This window comes from Aquarana catesbeiana, linkage group LG04 (assembly GCF_042186555.1).
Source record: "Aquarana catesbeiana isolate 2022-GZ linkage group LG04, ASM4218655v1, whole genome shotgun sequence".
Lineage (NCBI taxonomy): Eukaryota > Metazoa > Chordata > Amphibia > Anura > Ranidae > Aquarana > Aquarana catesbeiana.
In genome coordinates this window covers 1,183,427-1,211,204 of record NC_133327.1, presented here as the reverse complement: position 1 = coordinate 1,211,204, position 27,778 = coordinate 1,183,427, and the positions used below count along the sequence as shown (strand labels likewise).

General features: G+C 47.8%; 2 protein-coding genes across 2 annotated transcripts in view; one reads left to right on the top strand and one right to left on the bottom strand.

Annotated features, from left to right (window-relative positions):
* IFT172 (intraflagellar transport 172) overlaps positions 1 to 6,612 on the bottom strand; it is a 119,662-nt gene extending 113,050 nt beyond the window's left edge. The window contains exons 1-2 of the mRNA XM_073624715.1: positions 6,427 to 6,612; positions 953 to 1,096 (exon numbers count right to left, since the gene is read on the bottom strand). Coding sequence (XP_073480816.1) covers positions 953 to 1,096; positions 6,427 to 6,465 — 183 coding nt within the window. The 5' untranslated portion in view covers positions 6,466 to 6,612. The remainder of the gene's footprint in view (positions 1 to 952; positions 1,097 to 6,426) is intronic.
* A 1,478-nt stretch (positions 6,613 to 8,090) lies between these two features.
* Positions 8,091 to 27,778, top strand: part of LOC141138975 (low density lipoprotein receptor adapter protein 1-B-like) — a 38,212-nt gene continuing 18,524 nt past the window's right edge. The window contains exons 1-7 of the mRNA XM_073624714.1: positions 8,091 to 8,225; positions 13,265 to 13,407; positions 15,423 to 15,535; positions 15,644 to 15,758; positions 16,940 to 17,012; positions 17,146 to 17,205; positions 19,672 to 19,778. Of these exons, the coding sequence (XP_073480815.1) occupies positions 8,141 to 8,225; positions 13,265 to 13,407; positions 15,423 to 15,535; positions 15,644 to 15,758; positions 16,940 to 17,012; positions 17,146 to 17,205; positions 19,672 to 19,778 (696 nt within the window). The 5' untranslated portion in view covers positions 8,091 to 8,140. The remainder of the gene's footprint in view (positions 8,226 to 13,264; positions 13,408 to 15,422; positions 15,536 to 15,643; positions 15,759 to 16,939; positions 17,013 to 17,145; positions 17,206 to 19,671; positions 19,779 to 27,778) is intronic.

Here is a 27,778-nt window from a genome sequence, read left to right as displayed (position 1 = left end):
CTACACAAATGCCACAAAGTATCCCACTTACAATACGCCAAACAGCACAGAGACAAGCCTCAAACCTTTTGGCACAAAGTCATTTGGAGTGATGAGAAAAAGATTGAGCTTTTTGGCCACAACCATTCAACGCTACATTTGGAGAGGAGTCAACAAGGCCTATGATGAATGGTACACCATTCCTACTGTGAAACACGGAGGTGGATCGCTGATGTTTTTGGGGATGTGTGAGCTACAAAGGAACAGGAAATTTGGTCAAAATTGATGGCAAGATGAATGCAGTATGTTGTCAAGAAATACTGGAGGAACATTTGCATTCATCAGCCAGGAAGCTGCGCATGGGATGTACTTGGACATTCCAACATGACAATGAGCCAAAACACAAGGCCAAGTTGACCTGTCATTGGCTACAGCAGAATAAAGTGAAGGTTCTGGAGTGGCCATCTCAGTCTCCTGACCTCAATATCATTGAGCCACTCTGGGGAGATCTCAAACCTGCAGTTCATGCAAGACAGCCCAAGAATTTACAGGAACTGGAGGCTTTTTGCCAAGAGGAATGGGCAGCTTTACCATCTGAGAAGATAAAGAGCCTCATCCACAAATACCACAAAAGACTTCAAGCTGTCATTGATGATAAAGGGGGCAATACACGGTATTAAGAACTGGGGTATGTAAACTTTTGATCAGGGTCATTTGGGTAGTTTCTGTTGTCATTATGATTTAAAAAGTGTAAACACAGTTGATTGATAATAAATGGCTTCAGCCAAACACTAACCATGAGTGAAAGATACGTTTTTGTGTTATCAATATTCTCTGAAAAATAACCAAGAAATCATAAATTCTGCCAGGGTATGTAAATTTATGAGCACAACTGTATGTGGGGGATGAAGGTTTTAGAAAACAATGCAAGTCAGATCCCTGTATAGCGGAGGTCACATGATGAGGAACTCACCTTGGCATCGGCGGGTTTTGTGCTGAACTTGTCTCTTCTCTCTCCCTGTTCATCATACAAGAGAACCACCCTGTCCACCGTACACACCGCAAACCGCGTATTGTTCTGTGACCACGCCATACATGTCACCTTCGCCGCTCCTTCCTGAAAGAGATCACCTGATCACACCCCGGACAACACCCCACATACTCTGCCCGACACCCCACACATACCCTGCCCAACACCCCACACACACCCCACCTGACACCCCACACATACCCTGCCCAACACCCCACACACACCCCACCCGACACCCCACACACACCCCGCCCGACACCCCACACACACCCCGCCCGACACCCCACACACACCCCGCCCGACACCCCACACACACCCTGCCCGACACCCCACACACACCCTGCCCGACACCCCACACACACCCTGCCCGACACCCCACACATACCCTGCCCGACACCCCACACACACCCTGCCCGACACCCCACACACACCCCGCCTGACACCCCACACACACCCTGCCCGACACCCCACACATACCCTGCCCGACACCCCCCACACACCCCGCCCGACACCCCACACACACCCCGCCCGACACCCCACACACACCCTGCCCGACACCCCACACATACCCTGCCCAACACCCCACACACACCCCGCCTGACACCCCACACACACCCTGCCCGACACCCCACACACACCCTGCCCGACACCCCACACATACCCCACCTGACACCCCACACATACCCTGCCCGACACCCCACCTGACACCCCACACATACCCTGCCCGACACCCCACACATACCCTGCCCGACACCCCACCTGACACCCCACACATACCCTGCCCGACACCCCACACACACCCTGCCCGACACCCCACACACACCCTGCCCGACACCCCACACACACCCTGCCCGACACCCCACACACACCCTGCCCGACACCCCACACATACCCTGCCCGACACCCCACACATACCCTGCCCAACACCCCACCTGACACCCCACACATACCCTGCCCGACACCCCACACACACCCTGGCAGACACCCCACACATACCCTGCCCGACACCCCACACATACCCTGCCCGACACCCCACACATACCCTGCCCGACACCCCACCTGACACCCCACACATACCCTGCCCGACACCCCACACATACCCTGCCCAACACCCCACACATACCCTGCCCGACACCCCACCTGACACTCCACACATACCCTGCCCGGCACCCCACACACACCCTGCCCGACACCCCACACACACCCTGCCCGACACCCCACACAAACCCCACCCGACACCCCACACACACCCCGCCTGACACCCCACACACACCCTGCCCGACACCCCACACATACCCTGCCCAACACCCCACACACACCCCGCCTGACACCCCACACACACCCCGCCTGACACCCCACACACACCCCGCCCGACACCCCACACACACCCTGCCCGACACCCCACACATACCCTGCCCAACACCCCACACACACCCCGCCTGACACCCAACACACACCCTGCCTGACACCCCACACATACCCTGCCCGACACCCCACACATACCCTGCCCGACACCCCACCTGACACCCCACACATACCCTGCCCGACACCCCACACACACCCCGCCCGACACCCCACACATACCCTGCCCGACACCCCACACATACCCCACCTGACACCCCACACATACCCTGCCCGACACCCCACACATACCCCACCTGACACCCCACACATACCCTGCCCGACACCCCACACATACCCTGCCCGACACCCCACACATACCCTGCCCGACACCCCACACATACCCCGCCCGACACCCCACACATACCCTGCCCGACACCCCACACACACCCTGCCCGACACCCCACACATACCCTGCCCGACACCCCACACACACCCCGCCTGACACCCCACACACACCCTGCCCGACACCCCACACACACCCCACCTGACACCCCACACACACCCTGCCTGACACCCCATACACACCCTGCCTGACACCCCACACACACCCTGCCCGACACCCCACACATACCCCGCCTGACACCCAACACATACCCCGCCTGACACCCAACACATACCCCGCCTGAAACCTACAGGTGTTTGACACACCTGTAGGGATCTGCTGCCCTCTACTGTATGTAACTGTAAATGGTTTTGCTTCTTATTGTTAAAAATAGAGGCATTTGTTTTTATTTTTATGTACATCACTTCCTGTCCCTGCTAGCTGGGCCAGAAACCCCAGATTGGAGGACCTTGATATCTTTATAAAGGGGAGTTTCCAGAAAGCAGATAGAGAGAGAACTGAGTCAGATATCCTGTCTATGGAGTTGCTGCTGTTGTACAGGGTGTGACAATTTAATTCCCAGAATGGACCGGCAATAACCCTATCCAACCCCTCGGCATTCTTCAAACGATGGGATGAAATGTGAAGACGACGTTATTTCTGACCTTCTGTCAAGATTCGAGGTGCCATCTCTGCAGAAATCTTTCTCGTTCTCAAATCCTCCGTTAGAATCTGCCGCACCGTTTCCCTGTTCATGTTCGATTCTTCTGCCGCCATTCGCACACTCGGGCTCCATTCACACCTGGGCATTCTGGATTCACGGGCGATTCCGCCCGCCATTCCAGAATTGCAGCAAAACGTGGGACGCCTTTACCTCTTAATGGCACCCCAATCGTGATAGGATTTTGCCATGCGATTCCAGAATCGTGGCAAAACATGGGAAGCTTTTGCAATGCCATTACTTCTTAATGGCACCCCAATCGCGGTGTGATTTTAGTGTGATACATCGCACTGCAATCGCAGCAAAATTGCACAGCTTGTCACTCAAAAAGGAGCAGGGACTTCTTTTGGGCACGAGCTTCACACATTGTGGTTTGTCGCAATTGCAGTGCGACTTTTCCCACGGCAAATATCGCACCGCAATTGGGGTGCCATTAAGAATTAATGGCATTGCAAAAGCGTCCCATGTTTTGCCGCGATTCTGGAATCGCATGGCAAAATCAATTCACGATTGGGGTGCCATTAACCACTTGCTTACAGGGCACTTAAACCCCCCTCCTGTCCAGACCAATTTTCAGCTTTCAGCGCTGTCACTCTTTGAACGTCAATTGCGCGGTCATACAACACTGTACCCAAATGAAAATTTTATCATTTTTTCCCCACAAATAGAGCTTTCTTTTGGTAGTATTTGATCTCCTCTGGGTTTTTTAATAAAAAAATTGAAAAAGACCGAATTATTAAAAAAAAAGAAAAAAAAAACATTTTATATTTTGTTAATAAATTTTGCAAACAGGTCATTTTTCTCCTTCACTGATGTACGCTGATGAGGCTGCACTGATAGGCTGCATTGATGGGCACTGATGGGCACTAATAGGTGGCACTGGTGGGCACTGATGAGGTGGCACTGGTGGGCATTGATAGGTGACACTGAAGGGCACTAATAGGTGGCAGTAATGGGCACTGATCAGCACTGGTAGGTGACACTGCTAGGTGGCACTGATTGGCACCACTGGTGGGCATGGATAGGTGGCACTTGTGGGCATTGATAGGTGGCACTGATTGCTGGCACTGTTATGCACTGGTGGGCACTGATTCGTGGCACTGTGGGCACTGGCAGGCGGTACTGGTTGGCACAGATGAGGTGGCTTTGCCTCTTCCTCTTCGGGACCGATGTCCCTTGCACAGAAGCCGGTGAACGGCTTTTTTTTCTTCTCACGATGTTAGCGTGAGGAGAAAAAAAAAAAAAAGATTACCGATCTTCTGTTTACATCACGTAATCAGCTGTCATTGGCTGACAGCTGATCACGTGGTAAGAGGCCAGGAACGACCGCCTTACACCGATCTGTGATCACCCGAGTCTCATTGACTCGGGTGATCAAAGCGCACGCGCCCTGCAGGGGGCACGCGGGGAGCATGCAAAGTGGAGGACGTCTATTGATGGCCCCCTGGCAAAGTAGGTCCGCGCTGTAGCCGTCATTCGGCTATAGCACGGATCTGAAGGGGTTAAGCAGTATTGACATCGCAAAAGCGTCCGGCGTTTTGCTGCCATTCTGGAGTCGCATGGCAAAATTGAATCGCGATTGAGATGCCATTAAGAAGTAGTGGCACAGCACAAGCGTCCCGTGTCTTGCCGCGATTTTGGAATCGCGTGGCAAAATTTAATCGCGATTGGGGTGCCATTAAGAAGCTTTGGCATCGCAAAAGCGTCCCGCGTCTTGCCACAATTCTGAAATCGCATGGCAAAATTGAATCGTGATTGGGGTGCCATTAAAAACTATTGGCATTGCAAAAGCGTCCCACGTCTTGGAATCGCATGGCAAAATCGAATCATGATTAGAGTGCAATTAAGAAGCATTGACATTGCAAAAGCCTCCCACGTTTTACCGTGATTCCAGAATGCCCAGGTGGGAATGGAGCCTCCGTCTTCTATCTGATCGTTACAAGGGTTCCCGCTCTGTCTGTTGCGTTTTTGGCCACCCACCTCTTGCGCCATAGCGGACATCTTCCCAACCGCCTAAGCCGTTCAAGAACACCTGATTTCTTCCAGGAACGTTCACCATAAGCCTGTTGTAACAGCGATGAAGTTTCAGTCGCCCCTTTGCCACCATCCGTTGCTCCAGATTCCTGTCGCTCATTTTCCCGCACACAGGTGTTTGTTTCTTTCACACCTCATATTTTCATCGGGACCAGAAGAGAATATGTGCGTGGGGTGTCCGGCAGGGTGTGTGTGGGGTGTCGGGCAGGGTGTGCGTGGGGTGTCGGGCAGGGTGTACGTGGGGTGTCGGGCAGGGTGTACGTGGGGTGTCGGGCAGGGTGTACGTGGGGTGTCGGGCAGGGTGTACGTGGGGTGTCGGGCAGGGGTGTACGTGGGGTGTCGGGCAGGGGTGTACGTGGGGTGTCGGGCAGGGGTGTACGTGGGGTGTCGGGCAGGGGTGTGCGCGGGGTGTCGGGCAGGGGTATGCGCGGGGTGTTGGGCAGGATATGTGTGGCCCCTGAGGTTGACGCGGTGTCTGTTTTGGTAGTGGAGACCTGAAGATGAGATCAGCGGTGATGAGGAGATCCTTCGGCCACTATCCAACCAGCCTGGAATGGAGCTTCTCACCAGCATGAACTGAAGCTCAGAGTCTGCTACTAGAGAGAGACTAAGATGCAGAGTAGATAAGTGGCCTCAGTTCCTGCTGGTGAGAAGCTCCATTCCAGGCTGGTTGGACAAGTGGCCGAAGGATCTCCTCATCACCGCTGATCTCATCTTCAGGTCTCCGCTACCAAATCAGACACTGCGTTCACCTCAGGGGCCCCTGAAACTGGACTCTACTCATGGATACTATTATATGCTGGGTACACTAGTTCTTCTACTCCCAATTACATTCTCATAATACCTCACCTCACACAAGAGAGCCACACACCCCCGCCATTTATACCCCTATCACCCCCCCCCCCGCCCTGTGTAGTGACCCGGTTCGTGTGACACCTGTGGGGTGAGGAGGGTCTTCATATGTTTCAGCTGCATTGTGTCCTCTCTGTAGTCCGGGCGGTGCTCGGGTGATGTCGGGCTCTAGCAGAAATCCTCACAGTTTGTGGTTGCCGGGGTGACGGCGGACTACGGACGCTGTACGGAAGGACGTCATCCGTAGAGCCTGGAAAGTGTGCACGAGCCCGTACAGTGCGCGTCCCCCTCTACCATACCGCGCCTGCGCCGACATTTGGAGGCAAAAGAGAGAGAGAGAGAGAGAGAGAGAGAGAGAGAGAGAGAGAGAGAGAGAGAGAGACAGAAAAGGGGGCGGAGTCCGGGGTGACCATAGAGACGAGAGTGCGTGATCTCTGTGTAGAAAAGTAGTATATTATATAATGATGAGAGGTGTATATATCAAAAAATGATCCGAGGTGTATATAGATAAATAATAGGAGGGATGTATAAGAGGAGGTATATATAGATATATAGGATATATAGATAAATAATAGGAGGGATGTATAGAAAAATAATAGGAGGGATGTATAGAAAAATAATAGGAGGGATATATAGATACATTATAGGAGGTATATATAGATACATTATAGGAGGTATATATTGATAAATAATAGGAGGGATATATAGGATATATAGATAAATAATAGGAGGGATATATAGATAAATAATAGAAGGGGGGAAAATAGATACATTACAGGGGGTATATATAGACATATAGATAAATAATAGGAGGGATATATAGATAAATAATAGGGGGGATATATAGATAAATAATAGGGGGGATAAATAATAGGAGGGATATATAGGATATATAGATAAATAATAGGAGGGATATATAGATAAATAATAGGGGGGATATATAGATACATTATAGGAGGTATATATAGACATATAGATAAATAATAGGAGGGATATATAGGATATATAGATAAATAATAGGAGGGATATATAGGATATATAGAAAAATAATAGGAGGTATATATAGGATATATAGATAAGGAGGGATATATAGGATATATAGATAAATAATAGGAGGGATATATAAATAAATAATAGGAGGGATATATAGATACATTATAGGAGGTATATATAGACATATAGATAGATAATAGGAGGGATATATAGAAAAATAATAGGAGGTATATATAGGATATATAGATAAATAATAGGAGGGATATATAGATAAATAATAGGAGATATATATATATAGATATATAGATAAATAATAGGAGGGATATATAGATAAATAATAGGAGATATATATAGATATATAGATAAATAATAGGAGGGATATATAGGATATATAGAAAAATAATAGGAGGGATATATCGATAAATAATAGGAGCGATATATAGATACATTATAGGAGGTATATATAGACATATAGATACATATTAGGAGGGATATATAGGATATATAGATACATAATAGGAGGGATATATATAGATAAATAATAGGAGGGATATATGCATAAATAATAGGAGGGATATATAGATACATTATAGGAGGTATATATAGACATATAGATAAATAATAGGAGGGATATATCGATAAATAATAGGAGGTATATATATAAATAAATAATAGGAGGTATATATACAGAACAGATGGATATTATTTATAGCTCATCTGTGTGATATGCAGATGAGGAGGTGACAGGTGGGCGTGTCCCGGCTCTCCCCACCCCTATTGGGCGGATCTCGGTGTGCGGTGTAGGATGGACGCTCTGAAATCTGTCGGTAGGGCCATCCTGAGGAGCCCGAGCATCGCCCGACACACCCGGCGGGTCACCGGACATCAGAGTGAGTGACGTCATCCTCCGGTATATCCCCCATCCATCCTCATCCTACCCATATCCCTTCATCCTCCTCCTCCTCCTCCCTCCACCATGTCATCCCTGGAGAGTGAGATGAGGCTGGGAGGAGGAAGAGATGATACATTGTAAACACATTGTATACACCGGATCACTCATCACACCAGATACATTGTATACATAGACATGAGAAATCATCACATCACTGTGTGCCACACCGACATTGAGAAGAAAAAAAAAATATATATATCTATATATATCTATATATAGATATATATAGATATATATATCTATATATCTATATATATATCTATATATATAGATATATATATCTATATATATAGATATATATATTTATATATTTAAATAATTTGTGTATATTATTATTTTTGTTAAGAATATTATTATGAATAATAAACTCGGTGTAATGATCATTATCCCTTCCCATAAATATGTGTGTATATATATATATATATATATATATATATATATATATATATATATATATATATATATATATATATATATATATATATATGTGTGTGTGTGTGTATATACATACATGCATACATACAGGCAGGGGTGTTGCTAGGTGCTAAAAAGATGGGTGGGCCTCAGCCCGAAGATACATTTCATAACCCCTTACAAATTTTTAATTGGAAAAAATCCTCCCTCTCCTTGCAGGTTCAGAGCACACACATTCGTTCTAAGCCAGCGATCTGCTTCAATTACAGGCTTCTCTATCAGAAGCCTGTGATTGGATCCCACGACACCCCCTTTCCACATCAGAAGGGGACGTGAAGCTCAGCACTGGGGCATTGGCAATGCCCATCAATGCAGCCTCACCAGTGCCCATAAGTGCAGCCTGATCACTGCCATCAATGCAGCCTCACCAGTGCCCATCAATGCAGCATCACCAGTGCCCATCAATGCAGCATCACCAGTGCCCATCAGTGCAGCCTCACCAGTGCCCATCAGTGCAGCCTCACCATTGCCCATCAGTGCAGCCTCCCCAGTGCCCATCAATGCAGCATCACCAGTGCCCATCAGTGCAGCCTGATCAGTGCCATCAATGCAGCCTCACCAGTGCCCACTAATGCAGCCTCACCTGTGCAGCCTGATCAGTGTCCATCAGTGTAGCCTGATCAGTGCCCATCAGTGCAGCTTAATCAGTGCCCATCAGTGCAGCCTAATCAGTGCCCATAAGTGCAGCCTGATCAGTGCCATCAATGCAGCCTCACCAGTGCCCATCAATGCAGCCTCACCTGTGCAGCCTGATCAGTTTTCATCAGTGTAGCCTGATCAGTGCAGCCTCACCAGTGCCCATCAGTGCAGCCTCACCAGCCCCTTCAGTGCAGCCTCACCAGTGCCCATCAATGCAGCCTCAACAGTGCCCATCAATACAGTCTCATCAGTGCAGCCTTACCTGCGCCTATTAATGCAGCTCGATCAGTGCCCATCAGCTCAGCCTCACCAGTGCCCATCAATGCAGCATCATGAGTGCCCATCAGCTCAGCCTCACCAGTGCACATCAGTGCAGCCTTTACCACCAGTGCCCATCAATGCAGCCTGATCATTGCCCATTCCATCACCAACTCATCCTTACCTGTGCCCATGCATCCTGATCACTGCCATTCCATCACCAGCTCAGCCTAAGTTACCTGTGCCCATGCAGCCTGATCAGACAGCAGTGTCTTCAGGAGAGGAGAGACACCAGTTTACACAGAGCGGGAATCTCCCACTCACCTCCTGACTGGTGGCTCCTATGATGGATGTCACACGTCCCGGCATTGGACCACTGTGACGTCCATCATAGAAGTCGGTTCAGGAGGCGGGACTTCACATGTCACTTAGCCGCGCTGGGTATGTGGTAGATGGAGATCCCCGCTCTGTCCGGCGTCGCTCGCCTACCCCCTTCTCTTCAGACCAGCAGCCCACCCGGAGTGCACCAGCCAAGGATCGACCAGAAAGCGACCCCAGGGCAGGCGGCCAATAGCCCTGATTTCCTGGCCAAGCCCAGGCCTTGGGACTCGGGGCTAATAATTGTGTCACTATTACCGAGACCCGGGAGTTTTTGGGGGCCCACTCACGGCTATAGTCGCAGTCACCCCCCCCCCTCTTCCGACGCCACTGCATACAGGTGCATCTCATAAAATTTGAATATCATCAAAAAGTTAATTTATTTCAGTAATTAAATAAAAAAAATGAAACTCATATATTTTATATAGATGCCTTACACACAGAGTGATATATTTCAAGCATTTCTTTCTTTTAATTTTGATGGAAGCCCAGGTTGCTTTGATGGCGGCCTTCAGATCATCTGCATTGTTGGGTTTGGTGTCTTTCACCTTCCTCTTGACAATATCCCATAGATTCTCTATAGGGTTTAGGTCAGGCGAGTTTGCTGGCCAATCAAGCACAGTGATACCACGATCATTAAACCAGGTATTGGTACTTTTGGTAGTGTGGGCAGGTGCCAAGTCCTGTTGGGAAATGAAATCAGCATCTCCATTAAGCTGGTCAGCAGAGGAAGTCATGAAGTGCTCTAGAATTTCCTGGGAGAGGGCTGCACTGACCTTGGACTTGATAAAACACAGTGGACCAACACCAGCAGATGACATGGCTCCCCAAATCATCACTGACTGTGGAAACTTCACACTGGACCTCAAGCAACATGGATTCTGTGCCTCTCCACTCTTCCTCCAGACTCTGGGACCTGGATTTCCAAATGAAATGCAAAATTTTCCACAGTCAGTGATGATTTGGGGTGCCATGTCATCTGCTGGTGTTGGTCCACTGTGTTTTATCAAGTCCAAAGTCAGTACAGCCCTCTACCAGGAAATTCTAGAGCACTTCATGCTTCCCTCTGCTGACCAGCTTTATGGAGATGCTGATTTCATTTTCCAGCAGCACTTGGCACCTGCCCACACTGCCAAAAGTACCAATACCTGGTTTAATGATCATGGTATCACTGTGCTTGATTGGCCAGTAAACTCACCTGACCTAAACCCCATAGAGAATCTGTGGTGTATTGTCAAGAGGAAGATGAGAAGATGAGAGACACCAGACCCAACAATGCAGATGAGCTGAAGGCCGCTATCAAAGCAACCTGGGCTTCCATAACACCTCAGCAGTGCCCCAAGCTGATCGAGTCCATGCCACGCCGAATTGATGCAGTAATTTATACAAAAGGAGCCCCGACCAAGTATAGAGTGCATACTATACTGTACATGGAAATACTTTTCAGTAAGCCAACATTTCTGTGTTAAAAATCCTTTTTTTATTGATCTTGTGTAATATTCTAATCTTCTGAGATACAGAATTTTGGGTTTTCACTAGCTGTAAGCCATAATCATCAAAATTAAAAGAAAGAAATGCTTGAAATATATCACTCTGTGTGTAATGCATCTATATAAAATATACAAGTTTCACTTTTTGAATTGAATTACTGAAATAAATTAACTTTTTGATGATATTCTAATTTTTATGAGATGCTCCTGTATATTTACAATACAGATAATGATCCATATCCTAATAAGGAAAGGAATAGTCGGCACTCGGGATGACATCCAAAATAGTATTCCTTAATACATATACTAACATACATATACAAATTCCTATTAAATACATGTACAGAGCTGTAAAACAGCCTACGCGTTTCGGACGTTAGTCCTTAGTCCTGGCGTATTTTCCTTTCCTTATTCTGGTACGTTGGAGGTGTCAGCAGCCTTAAGGTCTGAGCTTTTATGTGGGAAGGTTGCAGCACCTATACACTTGTTTTCCTTCCAGTGATCCATATCCTCTCCGCCATTTTTGTTTATTTTTGATTAACCACTTGCCACCCGCCATATAGCAAAGTGGTTGTGTTATCCTGACCGGACGTCATATGACGTCTTTCAGGATAACAAGCCGCTGCATGCCCCCAGGGGCGTGCATCGCGGCGATCGTTGTTGCAGTGTGTCACTTGCACACACCGCAACTCCGATCTAGGTAAAGAGTCTCTGATGGAGACTCTTTACCATGTGATCAGCCATGTCCAATCATGGCTGATCACAGTGTAAATGGGAGCCGTTGATTGTCTTTTCCTCATTCGCGTCTGACAGACACAAGTAGAGGAGAAGCGATCGGCAGCTCCTCTGACAGGGGGGGGTCTGTGCTGATTGATTATCAGTGCAGCCCCCCCAAGAGTGCCCACACTAGACCACCAGGGATGCCACCAGGACCACCAGGGATGCCCACCACTAGTCACCACCAGGTATGCCACCCATGGCCACCAGGGATGCCAAGTGCCCACAATGGATGCCAATCAGTGCCCACAATGGATGCCAATCAGTGCCAAACAATAATGCCTGCCAATCAGTGATGCCCATCAGTATCATCCATTAATGTACATCAGTGCCTCCTATTAATGCCCATCTATGCCCATCCGTGCCACCTATCAGTGCCCATCAGTGCCGCCTTTCAGTGCCAATCAGTGCCACCTATGTGTACCCATCAGTGCTGCATATCAGTCATCAGTGCCACCTATCAGTGCCGCCTTATCAGTGCCCGTCAGTGCAGCCCCATCAGTGAAGGGGAAAACTTACTTATTTACAAAGTTTTGTAACAGAAACAAAAAAAAAATGTTTTTTTTTTTCAAAATTTTCTGTCTTTTTTTAATTTGTTTAGCAGAAAATAAAAATCCCAGAGGTGATCAAATACCACCAAAAGAAAGCTCTATTTGTGGGAACAAAATGATAAAAATGTAGTTTGGGTACAGTGTAGTATGACCGCACAATTGTCATTCAAAGTGCGACAGCGCTGAAAGCTGAAAATTGGTCTGGGCAGTAAGGTGTATAAGTGCCCTGTATTGAAGTGGTTAAATATATATTATGAACTATAATCTATGATACGCTCCATATAATGATCATTCACTATCCTCCCCTTCCATACATATCTATGATTAAAGTATAATCTATAATACATCCCATGTGTTGACCATTATCTCCTTCTTCAGACATTATCGCTCTCCTCTGTGTTCTGTTACAGAATTGCCAGACAGTTGGCCGGAGTCACAGGATGCCCTCCTAGAAGGAGCCGTCTTTCATCTCAAGTACCTGGGCATGACGCTTGTGGAAAAACCCAAAGGCGAGGACATGGCAGCCGCTGCTATCCGTCGTATTATCACCATGGTGAGAGTGCAGGTTACCCCGTACCCATCCTAAGAAATGATAGTGAATTGTGTGCTAATGTGCACCGCAGGATGGCAGCAATGTGTGATGCAGATGGCAGTAATTTGTATGCCACAGGAGGTGGTTATGTGTGTGCCATAGATGGTGGTAATGTGTGCCACAAATGGTGATGTGTGCCATTGATGGCAGTAATTTATATGCCATAGATGGCGGTAATGTGTGTCATAGATACCAGGAATATGCATGCCACATATGGTGGTAACTAGACATGGGCACTGACAAAAAATGTGTTTGTTTTTTTGCTTTTTTCAGAAATTTGGAAATTCAGAATTCGAAAATTCAGAAATCCGAATTTTTGAATTTCTGAATTTACGAATTTCTGAATTTCTAATCTCTGAATTTTCGAATTTTCGAATTTTGAATCTCCGAATTTCCGAATTTCAAATTTCCAATTTTTGAATTTCCAAATTTCCGAATTTCGAACTTCCGAAACTTCCAATTCCGAATTTCTGAATTTTTGGATTTTTGGAATTCGCAAATTCAGAAATTCTAAAATCCGAAAATTCAAAAATCTAAAAAAAGAAAGAAAATCAGTAAAATTCGAAATAATAACTAACTATTAAATTATAGGTATTGGAATTTCCTTTCAAATGTGGCTGTTTGTGAACGTAACAAATACAAATTTATCTGAAGTTACGAATTATCTGAAATAACGAATGCCGCATCTAAACAAATGGAATGGATCAAATTATTAATAAATAATAATAATAAAAAGGTTTTATTATTATTATTGTTATTTATTATTATAAGATCGTTACGTTCCATTCATTTAGATATGGGCATTCGTTATTTCAGATAATTCGTTCAAATACATTCACTATCAGCCAAATTTGAAAGGAAATTACAATACCTATAATTTAATATTTAATATTAGTTAGTTATTATTTCAGATTTTCGGGTTTTCAAATTTTCAGGTTTTCATTCTTTTGAATGTTCAGATTTTCATTCTTATTTTTGGATTTTCAAATTTCCAAATTTTTGAATCTTCGAAATTCCTAATTTCGAATTTTCCAATTTCCTAATTTTGAATTTTCGAATTTCTGAATTTCGAATTTCTGAATTTCGAATTTCTGAATTTCGAATTTCCGAATTCCGAATTTCCGAAATTCGGAAATTTAGAATTTCCGAAATTTCTATTTCCGAACTTCTGAATTCCCGAACTTCTGAATTTCCGAACTTCTGAATTTCCAAAATTTCGAATTTCCAAATTTTCGAATTTCCGAAATTTTCCAATTTCTGAAATTTCAAATTTCCGAATTTCCGAAATTTCAAACTCCTGAATTTCCCAAATTTCCAATTTTTGAATTTCCAACTTTGGAATTTCCGAAATTCCAAAAATTCGGAAATTTGAAATTCGGAAATTTGGAATTTGGAAATTTGAAATTTCAGAAATTGAAAAATTTGGAAGTTAACAAATTTGTCAAAATTCGTTAAAAAACTAATTCGGAACTAAACTAATTGCACATTTCTAGTGGTAACACATAGCACAGATACCACCTTTTGTGGCATACATATTCCTAATATCTGTGGCGCACATTACCACCATCTTTGGCATACATGTTCCTGGTATCTCTGGCACACATTACCATCATCTGTGGAATACATGTTCCTGGTATCTGTGGCACACATTACCATAATCTGCGGCATACTTATTCTTGGTAACATGCGCCACAGATACCAGGAATATGTATGCCACAGATGATGGTATCACGAGCCACAAATACAAGTCTTTATGTGCCACAGGTGGCAGTAGTTTATATACCACAGGTGCCAGCGGTAGCGTCTGCCACAGATACCAGTAACTATTATGCCATAAATAGCAGTAATGTGTGCCACAGTTGGCAGGGTCTTCTATTTCACAGGCGGTTGTACTTTTGGCAGCACAGTGGAAGACTCGCCATCCATACATATGGCAATTGTCTGGTTATAAGATCCATCCATTGCTGTCCCCTCAGGCACGAGCCAGTTCAGAAAAGTTCAAGAAAGTGATTCTCACGGTGACCCCGCATGGACTTGACATACAGGAGGCGGCCGGCGGTGACAGGATAGAATACGTCTCTATATACAGGTGAAGCCTCTGTAGAATTTGGTGGTTATATGTGGGATGTAATGGTGGGACAGCTGCTGTGTCATTAGTATCATTCACTAACTCTACACAATTTCATGTATCTCCCAGAATTTCATACTGTACAACAGACAAAGTGCAGAATAAAGTGTTTGCCTATGTGGCCCAGAACCAGTCCAATGGGGCTCTGGAGTGCCACGCCTTCCTGTCCCCCAAGAAAAAGCTGGTAAGTGACCACTGCAGTTATAAGAACTAAGAAATAAGCCTGGAGAGGAGGAAGAGGGCATAGGGCAAGGCACTGGGAGTGTATGGGGACATGTGACTGGACACAGGGAGGATTGTGGGGACACGTGACTGGATACAGAGAGGATAGGGGGACATGTGACTGGATACAGGGAGGATAGGGGGACACGTGACTGGATACAGGGAGGATAGGGAGACACGTGACTGAATACAGGAAGGATAGGGGGACACGTGACTGGATACAGGGAGGATGGGGGGACATGTGACTCTACACAGGAAGGATAGGGGGGACACCTAACTGGATACAGGGAGGATAGTGGGACATGTGACTGGATACAGGAAGGTTAGGGGGACACGTGACTCTACAGAGGAAGGATAGGGGGACACATAACTGGATACAGGGAGGATAGTGGGACATGTGACTGGATACAGGAAAGAGAGGGGGACACGTGACTGGATATAGGAAAGATAGGGGGACACGTGACTCTACACAGGAAGGATAGGGGGACACATAACTGGATACAGGGAGGATAGGGGGACACGTGACTGGACACAGGAAGGATAGAGGGACACAAGATTGGATACAGCGAGGATAGGGGAACATGTGACTGGATACCGGAAGGAGAAAGGGACACGTGACTGGACACAGGAAGGTTAGGGGACACGTGACTGGACACAGGAAGGATAGGAAGGATAGGGGGACACATAACTGGATACAGGGAGGATAGGGGGACATGTGACTGGATACAGGAAGGGGAGGGGGACACGTGACTGGACACAGGAAGGATAGAGGGACACGTGATTGGATACAGCGAGGATAGGGGAACATGTGACTGGATACCGGAAGGAGAGAGGGACACGTGACTGGACACAGGAAGGTTAGGGGACACGTGACTGGACACAGGAAGGATAGGGGGACACGTAACTGCATACAGGGAGGATAGGGGGACATGTGACTAGATACGGGGAGGATGGGGGGGATACGTGACTGGTTAGGGGGACACGTGACTGGATACAGGGAGAATAGGGGGACACGTGACTGGATACGGGGACACGTGATTGGATACAGGGAGGATGGGGAACATGTGAATGGACAAAGGGAGGATGGAAGGACACCCGGTTTCCACATATTACCCATTATACATCAATTTTTTTTCTGGTCAGGCTCAGACTGTGACACTGACTGTGGCCCGGGCATTTAAGGTGGCTTTGGATTTATGGGAGGCCTCCAGGGAAGGTAAGTGACCATGTATTTGCCGCTTCACCTTGGTCTTGTCTAGGTGTCTCTTTCGATGTCTCTGTAGATAAGGTAAGAAATATCATGGAGACGCCCCAGGTTTTCTCATCACACTATGTTTTACTTTCGACAGGGAAGGAGGACTCACCCCCCCGACTGAGCCAGGGAGAAGAATCTGCTGATCACCAGCCAGGTAATACAGCTGAACTCAAATAAATTGTATTAACACAATGTTGTGTGTGTATATGTGTGTTGTGACAGTGCCAGGCTCTGCCACTGTGAAAATGTAGCAGGATTCGCATTAAGAGTTAGTGTGAAGTTCTAGATTATTGTTTCTAAGCAGAGAAAGCTGTGTTTTTGGTATTCTCCAGATTTTGTAGTCTTGGATTGTGGCCTAGGGCTTGAAGTAAGTGTTTAGGGTGGGACGGAACCTTCAATCCTGTGTCTGGATTTTACCTGGTGCCTGTAGCCTATGTGATAGCTCAGTCGGGAGACAGAAGGTCTCACCCAGGGGTCAGAGGAGCCCCCACCAGGAGTCAGGAGACAGAAGGCCTCACCCAGGGGTCAGAGGAGCCCCCACCTGGAGGCGGGAGATAGAAGGTCTCACAAAGGAGTCAGAGGTGCCCCAGCCAGGAGTCAGAAGGTCTCACCCAGGGGTCAGAAGAGCCCCAGCCAGGAGTCGGGAGACAGAAGGTCTCACCCAGGAGTCAGAGGAGCCCCAGCCAGGAGTCGAGGGACTGAAAGTCTCACCCAGGGGTCAGAGGAGCCCCCTCCAGGAGTCAGGAGACAGAAGGTCTCACCCAGGGGTCAGAGGAGCCCCCACCAGGAGTCAGGAGACAGAATGTCTCACCCAGGGGTCAGAGGAGCCTCCATTAGGAGTCAGGAGACAGAAGGTCTCACCCAGGAGTCAGAGGAGCCCCAGTCAGGAGTCGGGGACTGAAGGTCTCACCCAGGGGTCAGAGTAGCCCCCACCAGGAGTCGGGAGATAGAAGGTCTCACAAAGGAGTCAGAGGTGCCCCAGCCAGGAGTCAGAAGGTCTCACCCAGGGGTCAGAAGAGCCCCAGCCAGGAGTCGGGAGACAGTAGGTCTCACCCAGGATTCAGAGGAGCCCCAGCCAGGAGTCGAGGGACTGAAGGTCTCACCCAGGGGTCAGAGGAGCCCCCACCAGGAGTCAGGAGACAGAAGATCTCACCCAGGGGTCAGAGGAGCCCCAGTCAGGAGACAGAAGGTCTCACCCAGGGGTCAGAGGAGCTCCAGCCAGGAGTCAGGAGACAGAAGGTCTAACCCAGTAGTCAGAGGTGCCCCAGCCAGGAGACAGAAGGTCTCACCCATGGGTTAGAGGAGCCCCAGCCAGGAGTTGGGAGACAGAAGGTCTTACCTAGGAGTCAGAGTTGCCCCAGCCAGGAGACAGAGGGTCTCACCCAGGGGTCAGAGGTGCCCCAGCCAGGAGACAGAAGGTCTCACCCAGGGGTCAGAGGTGCCCCAATCAGGAGACAGAGGGTCTCACCCAGGGGTCAGATGTGCCCCCAGCCAGGAGACAGAGGGTCTTACCCAGGGGTCAGAGGTGCCCCAGCCAGGAGACAGAGGTACTCATCCAGGGGTCAGAGGTGCCCCCAGCAAGGAGACAGAGGGTCTCATCCAGGTGTCAGAGGTGCCCCGGCTATCAGACAGGGGGGTTCACCCAGGGGTCAGAGGCGCTCCAGGCAGGAGACAGAGGATCTCACCCAGGAGTCAGAGATGCCCAGGCAGGAGACAGAGATTCTCATCCAAGGGTCAGAGGTGCCCCAGCCAGGAGACAGGAGGTCTTGTTCCAAGAGTCAGGTGGGCTTCTATCATGGTATCAGTAGAACCCCTATCCATAGGCCAGGCGTGGGCTGTGCAGCAGGGAACTGCAACTATGGACTAAGAGAGCCACGTGAACCAGACAATACTGTCAGAGGGACTTGTAAAAACTAGCAGTGGTGCTTCTGACAAGGGAGCCAGGTGCCCAGCATTTTCAGATGATGGTGGAAACCCCTGTGTGGGCAACTGATGTTTCTGTGAACTTTCCATTTTTTACCACATGAGTATAATCACACTAATGCCACAGTATATATACTGTAACTGTATATTTATATAGATAGATAGATAGAGAGAGAGATACATCTTGAAATCCTAAACACGTTGCCTTTCTTTTTATTGACTGTTGCATAAAATGTTGGACACTTTCAACCACTGATGTGGTGCTCTGACTGCTTCCTGTATATTTCAATTTTTTATCATCAGAGCAGCTAAGAATAGATAGGTAGACCTGTATATAGGAGTTCCAACTTTTAGCAGAATGTGTAGATAAGACCGCTTGCAATATTTTACATTTGCATATTATCTAAAAACATTTTTACCCTTTATTATTTTTATTATTTATTATTATTATTATTATTATTATTATTTAATATATTTTTTATTTAAGTTTTTTGTATTTGTTATAAAGCTCTAAAGAAAAAAACAACCGGCAGGTATTTTTGTATTATTGAAACAAGTGCCAGTGACCAGTGTAGAATTTTTCTCACTTCTTGTGCTGGTGACCACACAGAACACACCGCAATAAAGGTTTAACACATGAACTTGCCCTCCCTCTATCTAAAACGAAATATAAATCTATATATGTATGTCAATACAGGTCCTGTCAGCCGGATTTCCAGCACATTCTTACCGTATGCCAGTAGTAGTGACCAGATGAGCAGTGTGGAGTTACCATGCCGGACCCTTCGGACGTTACAGAATGGGGTACGTTGGTGTATTGGACCTGTTAATAATGGGGTGAGGTGGGGTGTGGAGGGGCACATGATTATGTATACTAAGCCTTAGTACTGCCTTATCTTGTGTATACTCTTCAGTTTTGGTCTCCAGATGACAGAATGGTCTTTGTGGAAGTGGTTGGAGTGCAGAGAAGGGCAACTAAATGAATGGAGAAGCTCGGCTATGGGAAAACATTAAGTGAACTGTGTGTGTTTACCCCTGAGAAGATACAGGGGGTAGTTATATCATCTTGTGTAAATACAAGTGCAGAATTAGAAATCATGGGGCCCCGTACAGCCTACCTGACAGGGCCCCCTTACTAGTTATCAGTAAGGGAGTGCAGAGGGCAGACTGTGGCTGTGAATGTAGTTATCACACTGTGATCTCAGTCCAAGATGAACCCTGGTCAGGAGAGGCCAGACACACCCGGTACCCCTCTTGACCACATTTCGGATTCCATTCCTTTCCTCCTTCTGCCAACCACTACTGCCTGCTGGGTTTGGACTTTCATCTTAAATTCGGGGACACCAAGTCCAATCTCTGCTCTGAGAATTGTCCTACAGGGTGAGTGCCCGCCTTAAAGTGGTTGTAAACCCTTCCATATACCAAGTGTAGCGCCTGGCCTCAAGTGATACACAGGGAGGAAACAAATCCTTCCACATAAGTTGTACCTGTTTATCGGCAGGCTTTTCCTCTCTACAGCCGTTCAAAGTGTTGCATTTACACAGCTTGTCTGAGAGGCAGGGCCAGGACAAGGTGTGGGCAGAAGGGATGGCTGTCTTGGGCACAGCGTGTATTGTAGGGATGGGGGTGCCTTAAGTTCCTTCTACTCTAAGGCTGACAGGAGTAGTGATAGTGGAATCACTACGCCTGTCAGCCCAGCACTGGAAGTGGCAAGGATTGGAGGAGAGAGCTGACAAGAGGTGCAAGCTGTGCTCGCTCTCTCTCCTCCTCATAAACTCGCATATAATGAAGGGGGGTGATTTGGCATCTTTGCCCTGGGCACTGGATGATCTTGTCCTGGCACTGCTGAGAGGTCAGATAAAACGGAGCGGAGAGCTGAAGTTACACACTAAAGATCTCAGTGAGGAGAGCTCTGATAGCTGATTGGAGGGAAGGGACATGCCCCCCTCACACAGCACACAGGAAACCCCCCTGTGTGCTTGAGCTCACTCCCATGTCACTTTTTTTTCTTGGTGTCAGGAAAATTTCCTGAGGTGACTCATGTTGATAGTAGAGGCAAGGCTGCTGTTAGAAATTACGGGGCCCCGTACAGCCTACCTGACAGGGCCCCACCCCCTGAAAATATCAAACGATATTTTCGCTAACTGTTTGGCTCACAGTTACAGGATGGCCCCATGGAACTCGAAAAAGTGAAAGGATTTTCCCTGTGGAGTTTTGTATTGCAGCAAATGATTCAAGATAGATAGACTATAAAAAAGTATATTTTATTACAAAAGGGTATTCTACAAAACCGCAATTGTCAGTCAAAGCATGAGCTTTAAAATTAAAACTGGAAGACATACATAGCATATATTAAGTACAGTGTTAGACTCATGCAATATTACATTGGTACAATAAACCTTCAGAACATAACATAGTATCTGTAGAACATCATGTACAGGGAGCCCCAACACGTTTCGACCACCTGTAGTATAGGTCTTCTTCAGGGGGAAAAAACAAATACAGATTTATAGAAAATATATAATATAGAAAAGAATATATTAAAAACAAGCCAATAAGAAATATATTGGTTCCATAAGGACATTGTGTTTCAAAATTATTTTATATTTACCACTGACTTCTGTACATCGTAGCTTCCAGATTTTATGCCCACGCCTGGTGCCCAATGATCCGAACCACGCTGCAAGGCCAAAGGCCTCCACCCCACAGGAGAAAAACTACCCACCCAGCCAAACTGAAGACCTACAAGAGGCCGCATTTTTTGCAGAAACCAGGGTGCAGATTAGAGGGGGGAAGGAAAGGAGGGGTTTGACAGGTGGTGCTGCCTGTCAAACTTTGCAGCCTGTGTTCCAAATTCTGCAGTTGTGAAGTAAAGCATTGCAGCCACGGCATGTATACAGCCCTATCTGACTATGTTGTTAGTATTCGGGTGTGCAGCCAGCCAGGGATAGTGTTAAAATCCACAGCTCAGCTGCCCATGTGAAAGAGCCCCTAGGCTGCCTTCAGAATTGGCGTTCCCTTAACGTGTGACAAAGTGCACAGGAGATACTCCTTTAGCAGTGCATTTCAGAAAGGCACTTACTAAACCATAGGGCTTAGTTCACACTAGTGGGGGCCAGTGGTGGCCCATGCATTGTGGACGCATGTGCGCCACCCCCCCTGACACCTATTCATGTGCCCGGCCTCTTTCAGGACGCCGGACACATGAAATACTATGGCAGGGATAGACGGGGGGTGTGTATTTTGAAGCACCCGATTAGAGCCAGAGGCTCTAATAGGCTTCAAAATAGGGTGGGCTCGGGGCACAGAGCACTGCGTCCCCATCCCACCCTGTTGTGTGGCATAGCGAATGAATTTTCGCTATTTTCACACTAACGTACCTCCCTGCAAATCGGCAGGCAGGTCAGTGACACCTGTCTCCCGATTGGCCAAAACAGTAGGCGATCCTGTTGGATGCCTAACGCTTTGGCGGAAGTGGAGACACGGTGGAGGAAGCCTGAGGAGCCGAGCGGACACAGGAGCCACAGCCGCCGCTTCCTGCCACTACAGAAGAGGAGGAGGAAGCCCATCACTCCAGGAGAGAAGCAGAGCCCTACCACACGAGCGGTAAGTGCCGCCGGAGCGGCCGCACTGGGGGGGTAGTGAAGTAACAGCCGGGGGACGCGCCTGGCTGAATTTTATGGGCACAAGTGGCTGCATATACTGGGCACAAGTGGCTGCATATGATGGACACAAATGGCTGCATTTGACTGGCACAAGTGGCTGCATATGATGGGCACAAGTGGCTGCATGTGAAGGGCACAATGGCTGCATATGATAGGCACAAGTGGCTGCATATGATGGGCACAAGTGGCTGCATTTGATGGGCACAAGTGGCTGCATTTGATGGGCACAAGTGGCTGCATATGATGGGCACAGTGGCTGCATATGATGGGCACAAGTGGGTGCATATACTGGGCACAAGTGGCTGCATATGATGGGCACAAGTGGCTGCATTTTGACTGGCACAAGTGGTTGCATATGATGGGCACAAGTGGCTGCATTTGATGGGCACAATGGTCACATATGATAGGCACAAGTGGCTGCATATGATGGGCACAAGTGGCTACAAATGTTGGACAGAAGTGGCTGCATATGATGGGCACAAGTGGCTGCATATGATGGGCACACGTGGCTGCATATGTTGAGAACAGTGACTGCATATGATGGGCACAAGTGGCTGCATATGATGGGCACACATGGCTGCATATGATGGGCACAGTGGCTGCATATGATGGGCACAAGTGGCTGCATATGATGGGCACAATGGCTGCATATGATGGGTAAAGTGGCTGCATATGATGGGCACAGTGGCTGCATTTGATGGGCACAGTGGATGCATTTGATGGGCACAATGGTTGCAATTGATGTGCATAGTGGCTGCATTTGATGGGCACAGTGGCTGCATTTGATGGTCACAGTGAGGCTGCAACTGATGGGGGGGGGTTCAGTATTTTTCAGTTTGTTTGTGCCCCCCCAAAAAAATTTGAGCACCAGCCACCACTGGTGGGGGCCCTGCGGCCTATGTTGAATAGGATGCTGTGCCCATGCAAAAAACTAAGAGAGTGGGTAGTGTTAGGGGCAACTTTTAAATAAGTTGCTTTAAGTTTATATTGCTTTGTCAAATTATTGCTTCATATAGGAATTAAGACACAGAGTCAGAAATCCGTGTATCAGTTCTTGAGCATAATGGACTGCTGCCTTTACTTCTTTCAAAGGCCTTTTATACAAACAATAGCATTAGCACAGCCCCCCCACAGAGGGCGAGGGTAAACAACAACAGGAGTCACTTGGGCTACGAACACAAGCTTCAACACCATGGCAATACAGTTACAAGAAAACAAAAGCAGCTTCAATTGAGTTCAACAGCCAAAAAGTTACATTTAAAAACAGATTTACATGTAGGCATCATATTAAGTGAGAACTCTAAATTAAATCCCTGACCTTATCAGTAGCCTATAAACTAAGTAAAAGCAGGAAAAAGGTGCATGCACCTTTGTAAAAACATGGCTGCAGGGACATCGCATGGTCTTTTTGACCATGCGATTTCTCTGCAGTTCCTGCACCCACAAACGTGCTGCGGGCTGAGATGCATGGGGGTGCCGTCCAGAATAATTAGCAGCCCTGCGTGCAGTGGTGGTGCATCCATTAAGGGCGCACGGGCGCCGTCCCCTCTGTTACGCCACCCCCTATCTGACTAATGTATAGATTCATGCATAGCATGCATGAATATTTGCTTTTCTAACACTGAACCACCTCTCCGCCAATCAGGAAGCGCAGGTCTAATACCCCTCACCTGATTGGCTGAAGGCAGAGGCCATTCTATTGGACGCCTAGCGGAATGGAGGAAGAGATGCAGGGAAACATGGAGGACAGCATTGAGGACCCGTTGCTCATCCCACACAACTCGCCGCCGTCACCGGCTGCCTGACCCACCACCAAGATGGAGTAAGTGCCGGTCAGACAGCGGGCGGGTGGGGGGCACAAGTGGCTGCATATGATGGGGCACAAGTGGCTGCATATGATGGGGCACAAGTGGCTGCATATGATGGGCACAAGTGGCTGCATATGACCGGCACAAGTGGCTGCATATGATGGGCACAAGTGGCGTCATATGATGAGGCACAAGTGGTTGCATATGACGGGCACAAGTGGCTGCATATGATGGGGCACAAGTGGTTGCATATGACGGGCACAAGTGGCTGCATATGATGGGGCACAAGTGGTTGCATATGACGGGCACAAGTGGCTGCATATGATGGGCGCAGTGGCTGCATATGATGGGCGCAGTGGCTGCATTTGATGGGGCACAATGGCTGCAATTGATGGCACGGTGTCTGCATTTTATGGGGCACAAGTGGCTGAATATGATGAGCACAAGTGGCTGCATGTGTTGGGGCACAGTGGGTGCATTTGATGGGGCACGGTGGGTGCATTTGATGGGCACAATGGCTGCAATTGATGGCTCAGTGGCTGCATTTGATGGGGCACAAGTGGCTGCATATGATGGGGCACAAGTGGCTGCATATGATGGGCACAAGTGGCTGCATATGACCGGCACAAGTGGCTGCATATGATGGGCACAAGTGGCGTCATATGATGAGGCACAAGTGGTTGCATATGACGGGCACAAGTGGCTGCATATGATGGGGCACAAGTGGTTGCATATGACGGGCACAAGTGGCTGCATATGATGGGCGCAGTGGCTGCATTTGATGGGGCACAATGGCTGCAATTGATGGCACAGTGTCTGCATTTTATGGGGCACAAGTGGCTGAATATGATGAGCACAAGTGGCTGAATATGTTGGGGCACAGTGGGTGCATTTGATGGGGCACGGTGGGTGCATTTGATGGGCACAATGGCTGCAATTGATGGCTCAGTGGCTGCATTTGATGGGGCACAAGTGGCTGCATATGATGGGGCACAAGTGGCTGCATATGATGGGCACAAGTGGCTGCATATGACCGGCACAAGTGGCTGCATATGATGGGCACAAGTGGCGTCATATGATGAGGCACAAGTGGTTGCATATGATGGGCACAAGTGGCTGCATATGATGGGGCACAAGTGGTTGCATATGACGGGCACAAGTGGCTGCATATGATGGGCGCAGTGGCTGCATTTGATGGGGCACAATGGCTGCAATTGATGGCACAGTGTCTGCATTTTATGGGGCACAAGTGGCTGAATATGATGAGCACAAGTGGCTGCATATGTTGGGGCACAGTGGGTGCATTTGATGGGGCACAGTGGGTGCATTTGATGGGCACAATGGCTGCAATTGATGGCTCAGTGGCTGCATTTGATGGGGCACAGTGGCTGCATTTGATGGGCACAGTGGCTGCATTTGATGGGGCACAGTGGCTGCATTTGATGGGCACAGTGGCTGCATTTGATGGACACAATGGCTGCAATTGATGGCTCAGTGGCTGCATTTGATGGGCACAGTGGCTGCACTTGATGGGGCACAGTGGCTGCATTTGATGGACACAATGGCTGCAATTGATGGGCACAGTGGCTGCATATGATGGGCACAGTGAGGCTGCAATTGATAGTTTTTTTTTCAGTTTGTTTGCGCCCCCCCCAAAAAAATTTTGAGCACCAGCCGCCACTGCCTGTGCATCTTGTAAGAGCAGTGCGAATTGGCTGTGGGTGGTTGCGAGTGTGGGAACAGGTGCGATTCCTGCACCCGCATCCAGCCCGCACACTGCGGGCTAGTGTGAACTGAGCCTAAGGGGCAATCTCTGAACCATGCAATAAACAAACAGTATGGGTAGCCCATAAACTAAGTAAAAGCAACTATCACTAGAGGTATGCCCCTGATCCAAATTAGGGGAGTTGGGGAACTCCATATGTGTCTAAACAAGAATGGGGGGGGGGGAGACAGTGTAAGAACTTTGTGCAGTATACCAATTAAAAACTACAATGGTTTTACTTACTCACAAACTAGAATAATAGCAGAGCACTGCAGGGAGGCAGATGAGTACATGCTAGAGGCCCTAGTCCACACTCCAAGCAAGGGATAGAATCGGTGGGCAGCGTTGTGATCGCTGTCAAGCACTTGGCTGAGTGAAAGCTGCATACAGCCGCCGGGATTCTTCGCTGTAACCATACCGAAACTCAAAATGACGTCAGAGGGGGAGTTTCATGACAGGCAGAGACTCTGCAGCTGGCCCCACTGCTCTAAAGTCTGAACAGCTTGCAAGTATATAGATCCGATCTTCCTGCAAAGCAGCTGGAGAGATCCACAGGAGTCACAAGGCAGTATAGCCGGCTCTCCTGCTCGGTGCCGGGGCCCCCCTTTTAAATTGATGGGTTCTCTATTCAGGGCCTGCCTTATCGGTGGCCCTGAGTAGAGGAACCCAAGCAGCAGACAGAAATGACACTTGGTGCTCTGGATTAAAACAAGTACACACCATAGAGGGATATGCTCATAATTTATGTCTGAGTTTTACAACCACTTTAAGTGACATCTCGTATCCTGCAACTGACATTCCTAGGAGGTTGCTCTTTTGGTCAGCTTCAAACCTCAAGCTGTCCTGCCTCATACTGCGAGGGTGCCACATTGGTCATCCCAGCAGCCAGTCATGCAATCTGGGGTGTGGTCATTGAACCAAGCAAAGTGCATTGATGAAGACAGGGATATCTGTGGGGGTGAGCCTAGCAGCCAGGCATTGTAGGGCCTACCCGGCCTAGGCCATTCTACTGACCCAATGAGGCCTGGTATCGCAAAACTGCCTGCTTCTGCCTATCAGCAGCCCTGCATTTGCCCTATAAAGTTATACCGGTGAGCATTTATCCACTTTGAATCCACCACAAAAGATTTGAGAGTACCCAGTGGAACTGAGAAATGGCCCTGTCACTATATTAAAATGTGCCATAGAAGGCTTACCTGTAAAAGATGACTACAGTACATACTTATCTTTCCTGGTTCTGAACTCCGCTTCAATATGGAGAAATGGTCCCCAAATTCCACTGGGAAACCAACAGTCTCCATCTTCTAGGACCCCTGTGGCTCTCACTGGTTCCTTTTGCTGACCTCCACCTCACCACTGTGTCCTGTAATTGGTGGAAATACTTATGAAATTGGGTTAAAAGTGCTGGAACCCTGGAGTTTTATTATACATTAATATTGTATTGTTGCTACCATTCAGTGGTATGATATTGGTGTTACTATAGAGAATCTGTAGACTGGGCCAGCATATTCTACACACTGAAGGCTTTCCACAATCTCTTGGGTTGTAATGAGAATGAGTGAGTCT